The following is a 7358-nucleotide window of genomic DNA, read 5'->3' as shown; positions in this document are numbered from 1 at the left end:
TTCTGTTCTATTCAGGTCAAACAGAGCCAGGGTGCTGCTATTGTGCATGTTGACATACTGGAAAGGCTTTACTACATGAATAAATAGAAGGGAACTTTAATTAATATCAATGGTAACACCTGTGTTTACCCTACTATTTCAGGTTAAAATGGCTGTTGTGAAAAAGGTCTATTGTATTATTAGTTAAATGAGAATTTCATGATAGTATAATAACGTTTGCTGTGGTGATTATTTTAAAGGTCATCCCAAAATAACAAGAACAAAGCATGACGGAAGATTTGACATAAAATGCTCTGCCGAGGGGAACAGCTATCCTCCCCTGATCTTCTGGAAATTTAATCATGGGCCTGAAATTCTTGGTAAGTTGGCAATAACTAAAGTTGCGAAAAAGCTACACTTTAATGAAGAAGTGTACCAAAGTGATTCATTGAGACTAACATAACATAGATTAGACTCACGACATGGTTTGGAGCCAGTGCCTAACCTCGAACCATTGGTTGTCTTTTCAGCAGCCAAAGAAACAACTATTTGTCTGGAAAACTGGTTCCAGTGCGGCACCAACGCTTTGCTAAAACCAATAACTTCTTACAACAAGAGCTGAGGGTCGACTTGTGGCCAGCCAGCTGTAGCTGTTTAGCACATAGATGTTAAAATGTAACGGTGATATTACCTAAGCAAGCAGAGCTACTCATTTGTTGTCAAATGTTCTAACTTAAAGATGCACTCGGCTCTCTTTTTGATGAGACATTTTTTGTCATACAGCACTGCTGTTTTGAGATGAAACAACCTTCTGATTAATGTGGCATTGTATCCAATAGTTTTGTACACATAAAATAGCGGATATACTTGTACATTTGTTTTTGAACACCCAGCACTTTGTAGTGGTCGTCGCAACTGCACTTTTGTAGGTGTACAAAAGACTAGACTAGACTAGATTAGACTAGATTAGACTAGATTAGAACAACCACAGAGTGGGCTCATGTCTTATGACACTACCTTCCACAGTTACAGTAATCTTAACCCACGTTTGGGGGGGGGTTTGGTTTGGCAGATGTTATTTCAAGCCCTGACGCCAACCATGACCTTTGAAATTCCTTTTTGATTGATTTTGATCAAAGCTATGAGCAATGTCATATCGAATTTGAATATCATTGAATGTATTGAAAGGATAGCAACTTGAGATGCAGCATCGAATTTTCAAGGGGGTCCTAAATATATCATATTGTGATTGTTCTTTGATGCAAGCTGGTAGCCTGGTAATCAGACAAATCTGCATTTGTGGATCAGTCTGACAATGCCAGGCTGGCAAGCACCTGTCTATAAACTGATCCTAATGCCAATCTATCCCATTCCACAGCTCATTACCAAGTCCTACATGAAGATAAAAAATATTTGTCAATGGCTATTTTACGTGTCCAATCAGTGGAGAGCAGAGTCACTGTGAAATGCCTAGTTCGCCACCCAGCTCTGCACTCACAACCTCTGATGAACTTTGTCAAAATTGGACAAGAATGTGAGTACAATTCATTAAAATAATTCTGTCTCTCTCACTGTCTTGCAGCTCCATTTTTAGTTACTATTTCTTTAGAAAAGCCTGTATTAGAAGTAAAAAAATAGCCCTTGTATTAACCAGAACTTGTTTACCAGAACGTACTTCTGCATAAACGGTGATATTTGAGGAACAGTGAAATTGTAGTTGTGTCGTCACAGAACAGGGAAAGCACTGGGAAGGTTTTTTTCTCATGAATTGCTCCATGACACTGTCCACAGAAACAGACTGTGAAACTTGACCAACCACCAAATAGCCCCATGTAATTTCCTCTTTTTGAATGTTGTAAATAGTCTGGTTTCCTGTATTCTTATTGAAAAAACAGATGTGTGATTTGCAGATTGTTCAAATGTCAGGAAGAATTTTCACTTTAATTTTCAATGGCGTTCCTGCCTATTAATAATGAGAAAACCCCCTCTCTGGCACAGCAGCAAAGTCCCTTCGCACTACCACGACCAGTTCACCTACAGCTCGACCTCCAGGCTCAACAGAGGGGCCGAGAACAACCACCAGCTGGTTCAGACCAGGGAAAACAACAGTGTACCTCGCAACCACAGATGTGAACGGGCCTTCCTCAGAGAGCTCTATAAAGTTCTCAACTGTTCCCTCCAGTCAGCTGTTTTCCTCCAACGAGCCAAAGACGGTTACGGCACCCACTGGATTTCCTCTGAACACTGTTACAACCCCAGACTCACGTCTCGCCATCAGTGGTAAGTGAAACCCCTTTTTTTTTTCTGAAATGATTTCCATCGCACTTTTAAGTCCATATCAGATGATGTGCAGAGATGATATATGGGACACAAAAGAAACAGAAGTAAATTAAAGTTATTTTAATTCATTATAATAATGTCATATCAGTTCAAATAGTAAATTATGGCATGCCTCAAAGACTCAATATTCATAAAAAACATTACATACATTATATCTACATGAATGTATTTAGATGCACAGTATCTAAAAGAAGAAACTGACTCTACACCTACCTTAAATAATGGTGTGGATATATTAACCGTAAATGTGTTTACCCTATGCTACATGCTTTATTTATTGCTTTGTATAATAAACGTTTAACACATTACATAAACTATCAGCTCCTGCGATGGAAACTGTTACTGTCTCAGCGATCACAATGCTTTTAGATCAGTTGTTTAACTATCACTGTAGTTGTGATACCACAAGATCTGTTTCCTGTGACGGAAGTCTCACACTATAGTATGAAACTCAGTAAGTGTGCGCTCAAGCCCGGGGCGGAACTGTAACACTTGGTGTAGGTGATAAACTTTTCCGAGATGTACAGAGCATTGTCAAATGTTTGAGATCCCAGCTTGAAGAACTTACATATGTGAACCCAGGAAGTTTTTAACTTTAAACACAATAGGACAATTTGTCAGAGAGAAATCCTTTCTGAGATTAAAAGTTACACAGAACAACTTTGTAAATAACATTCATCTTCTTGTCTTCATGCAATAGAATTGACCTTTTCTAACTTCTATTTTCTAATGAGGCTTTTTTAACTTCATTTTCTGTAGATAATTCAACAACCTCTGTATTATCAGACTCAACCAGCAGCAGGAATGACACCATCAGCAATGCAACAAGCTCAACAGGTATGACATCCAGTGTACTGTGTTGTAATATTATGTGCAAAACTATTCTGATGCCATCTAGTGGTAATTCTTAACAACCACAATCGAGGTGTTCCATTTAGAAAACAGGATTAAGTGAATCAGTTTATTTAAACCTGTGTTAATTATTACATCTTCCTTCTCCATAATTCCTTAAAGGCTGGGCATCTGTCTCTGCGACTACAGAAATCACATCCTATAACAGTACAGAGGGAAACAGAACAGGTACAGTACCAGTGTCTGCATGGTTGAGACTAAAATTCCTTTGGTATGAAAATGATAATGAGATACCTGCCTTGTTTTGTCCACATAGTAAAACGTATAATAGGCTTCAAAAAGTGATTCAAGATTTGCTGAAGTAACTAACAACATGCTGTCCATTCCTAGGGCGCTTTGATGACCCGAAGATGCGGACAGGAAGTGGAGGAGGTTCATCTTTACTGGTCTTCCTGGTGACATGCCTGATCTGCGGCCTTCTGGTGGTGGTCATTTTCTTTGCCATCAAGCTGAGGAGAGCGCACATCGCCTGGAAGAGAGGTAAGCAGACCATATATTCCTATTATCTGCTCCTCAGACTAACAACATCACAATTTAATTTGAACTGTAGTCAGGGTCATACATTTATAAAGCAAATCCTTTGTGCTGGTTTTACTCTGGCCTTTGCTTTATGTGTGTCCATATAGCTAGAAGCTGCTGCAATGATCAGTAAAATATGTAGACTTCCTTATTACTGGGTTTGTGTAGTTGCACCACAAAGCTATTTTCTTTTTTAAATGTATTTAAAAAAAACATATTACAGTTTTTATTGTTACAGAGAATGAAGACTCTGATCCATCCGAAGAGAGCAGTAAATCAAAATCAAGCCAGGAAGACAAGAACTCCCAAGGACAAAGGCGAAGAGGTAGGCAGATGATTCAGCACTCCTTTTATGGCTTGAGACCAAAGGGAACACGGAAATGTACTGAAAGACGTTTGAGCCAGCAGAAACTGTAATCCAACTGAAGAAGTTCCTACTGCTTCCATGACACGCTTTGTGAATTAAAACATGGATCCTTTGCTGAAAATGTTGCACTATGGGGTTGAGATTTAATGGGATTATTAGTAAAACATGGCTTCACTGTTGGCAGCCTTGGGGGAAAAGGCACAGGCTTTCCACTTGAATAATGTTGCCCAGATTTACGTGTGAGGAAGATGATAAGATAAGGGAAACCAACCAGAAATTATGGGTTTAATTCAAAACTTGCAGTAGTTTCATATGTCCAAACATTTCATTCTATCAAAAAATACATATATATCATCATTGAATTCTAGTTAACCCTGTGCTGTTTCTGTATGTGCACATCAATGTGTAGCTGTATTTTTGTACATATATTTCTTAGAGCTGTGTATTGGCAAGAATGATACGTATCACGATACAGGGGTTATGATTCAATATATTGCGATTTTTTAAAAAACAATAGTAATAGTATAAAGAATACATGCCCATATGCATAAAATTAGAGTAAAAATTACACAGTATCACAGTCCCTGTAACATCCAACATCATATAGCCCTCCTTACGTTCACAGCACTGCTATCAAGCAGGTGGGAGTTTAAACACAAAAATCGATACAATATCACAAAACAAAATATTGCGATAATCAAGTGTTTTGATATTTTCTTACACCCGTAATATTTGTATATTCTCATTGTTTTATGAATGGCTCATCGAGGACCAATGTCTCATTAGTTGACACACCATGCCAAGCATATTGAAATGCCTTTGAGAAAAAATAGGCTATTTTTGTAACTGTAATTACGTTTGACTTGATATGTGCTGAATTATCACAATCAGCTTCAAGCCACTACATTTAATTTCAAGGCTGGCCTACTATATTCAGTTCCAGAAACTGAACTTTAACAAACATATTTAACATAAAATGTTCAATATCAGCATGACAGAACAGTCGCTAGTGAGTCAGTTGTCTTTCCACAGAAACAGTGTGCGGGTGTGTAAAGAAGTAACATGTTCCTTCAATGAATCACTGATTGTAAATATGCTTTCACTCTCACAGGGATCTTCAACACCGCATTCACACAGTACGTTGTTGAAGAACCACCAGTGATAACCTCAGTGGTAAACACAGCGGCGATGGCAGCGACAGAGAGTGCAAATGAAGAGCAGACTTCTCAACATCAAACCCCGGGAAAAACGTTTGCTAAATGTGACATAAAGGAGACAGAGCTATAGCAATCTGTAAAATATAGAATTTATAATGTCAGCAATATCATGTGCACTGTTATCATAAGCTTTTTAGCTTTTTTACTGTACTTGTAACAAAAAGAGTGTATGTTTACAAAGAAAAAAATGTGGTAACACAATGCTTGTAACTGTAGTACTGTATAAATACTGTGTATATTTTTTGTTTTTACATGTACCAATAAATTATATTTTGCTAGAATATAATAGCATACTTTGTTTGAACATGGATGAGTGATGTTTAGGGCAAATATGAATTATGTTTTAACATATTATCTCTATCCTTCTGACTTTTTCCATTCAGTGACATCATTGTATGACATGACAACTTAAGGAAACATCTTCATAAAAATATCAGTCACAAGAATCAGTATAATATATTCTCCAGATGTATCCTATAATAGGTAGCTAACACTACGGACTTTTTTTTTATGTTAGGTAATATAAAACTCCATTACGAAATAACTAAGGGACAAAAATGTTTACAAAATATCCGGTTCAGTGTTTCTTTCAATTTTCAAAAAACAATGGTAGCTAGATCAGCTAGCCCTTGTCCAACCATGCCTGGGCTCTACTTAGACTTCCCCTGTAATTCCCTAAATGGAACTTATCAATGAAATCAATTCATTTTACTGACTAATAAAACGCATAAACACTAAGTATAAATATCAAATGTCGGATGGAAGGTTTTCTTCCTAACAACACCTTATAGCTCCAGAAAAAGCTACCGTCTTGAGCCATGCGGTCACTCAGTGATTATGAAACACGGATAATAAACCAGGAAGTAGGCTGGGTGACTATTAACGTCATCAAATATACTATGCGTCATTGGTGGACCGTTGAGGAAAGACTTCGAGACTCGACGTCTGATTGGCTGCTTTGCCGGTAATATATAAGGTTCCGATAACTGTCCATCCTCCTTTCCCTTCTCATACCGGCAAGGACAAGTCACCCTCGCCGCTGTCCATTCCAACAACACCTAAAGTCATCCTCGGTTCAACAATTCGGTAAGTCACTCTGGGACAAGTCAAATATGTATGTATTTAAGCAAAACTCCTTATATTTTTGTGGCTTGCTTCAATGGTGTGAGGGACGTTAACGCTAATATTTTGCTAACCGTCGCCATAGGCCGACATACGAAATTTACTTTAGGATTTTGAATTGAGATTCCATGAACTGGTGCGTCATGTGAACTATGAGTATAATTCAATGCGTGTAACCGGGCTGTACTCACGAGCATTGCTAACGTTAGCAATTTAGCAGAGCGGGGAGGGTGGGGGTGGGGATTCTCAGATGTTCGAGAATGTTCTCGAACATCCAGTTTCAAGCGGCCGGAATTTAACAGACTTCCGGTTATTTTCAGAACAAAAGCATTATCGACAGACTCCTTAATTTAACTGTGAAGACTAAAGTATTATAATTTTCAACGTTTTCAAGTCTTATGGTTAAGCATTTCCGGGGTAATTTTTCATTGATGATTTCATATAGAAGATAAAGATACATTGTACAACTTTCAGTCTTAATCTCGTTTCCGGTCTTAACGCTGGCTGTCTGTAGGGAACTTGACGACTCTGTCACATGACCAGTACTGGAGCCGTGCTCTGGCCTTGCTTAATCCTTCGTAGCGTGGTTGGGCATAATGTTTTTGCACATTAAAGCACTTACGTGTGGAATAAAATTTTTATCTGTGGTTTTTACTAAGCTTAAGTTATAGTTTGTGTAGTCAAATATTTATTTAATTGGGGGGTGGGTTTATTGGTCAGGCAAAACATCAACTTGTGCGTCCATCTCAGGAACGGCACAAATGCGCGTTCTATGCAGTAGTCAAATATGATGAAATTAATTGACTAACTTGTATTGGTTTGTTCATTAGTTTTAGGTGTTACAAAGAGTCTCCTGCCACAAGTTTCTGGTCTGCCTTCGTGAAAATGTGTTATTAAACTGT

The 7358-nt window shown here is 38.1% G+C and overlaps 1 protein-coding gene across 2 annotated transcripts in view; it reads left to right on the top strand.

The window, feature by feature from the left end:
- Positions 1 to 5607, top strand: part of LOC118331130 (cytotoxic and regulatory T-cell molecule) — a 7505-nt gene extending 1898 nt beyond the window's left edge. The window contains exons 4-11 of one of the 2 annotated variants that reach the window (XM_035665900.1): positions 240 to 359; positions 1358 to 1513; positions 1981 to 2259; positions 3079 to 3156; positions 3334 to 3399; positions 3562 to 3711; positions 3989 to 4075; positions 5229 to 5607. In XM_035665900.1, the coding sequence (XP_035521793.1) occupies positions 240 to 359; positions 1358 to 1513; positions 1981 to 2259; positions 3079 to 3156; positions 3334 to 3399; positions 3562 to 3711; positions 3989 to 4075; positions 5229 to 5404 (1112 nt within the window). In that variant the 3' untranslated portion in view covers positions 5405 to 5607. Of the gene's footprint in view, positions 1 to 239; positions 360 to 1357; positions 1514 to 1977; positions 2260 to 3078; positions 3157 to 3333; positions 3400 to 3561; positions 3712 to 3988; positions 4076 to 5228 lie in introns of both variants that reach the window. The other variant, XM_035665899.1, reaches the window with a different exon arrangement.
- Positions 5608 to 7358: the final 1751 nt, after the last annotated feature.

The sequence above is a fragment of the Morone saxatilis genome, unplaced genomic scaffold (assembly GCF_004916995.1).
Source record: "Morone saxatilis isolate NCDOM2014 unplaced genomic scaffold, NCSU_SB_2.0 Contig20, whole genome shotgun sequence".
Classification (NCBI taxonomy): domain Eukaryota; kingdom Metazoa; phylum Chordata; class Actinopteri; family Moronidae; genus Morone; species Morone saxatilis.
The sequence above is the reverse complement of the archived record's forward strand: the minus strand, read 5'-3'. Positions and strand labels throughout refer to the sequence as shown.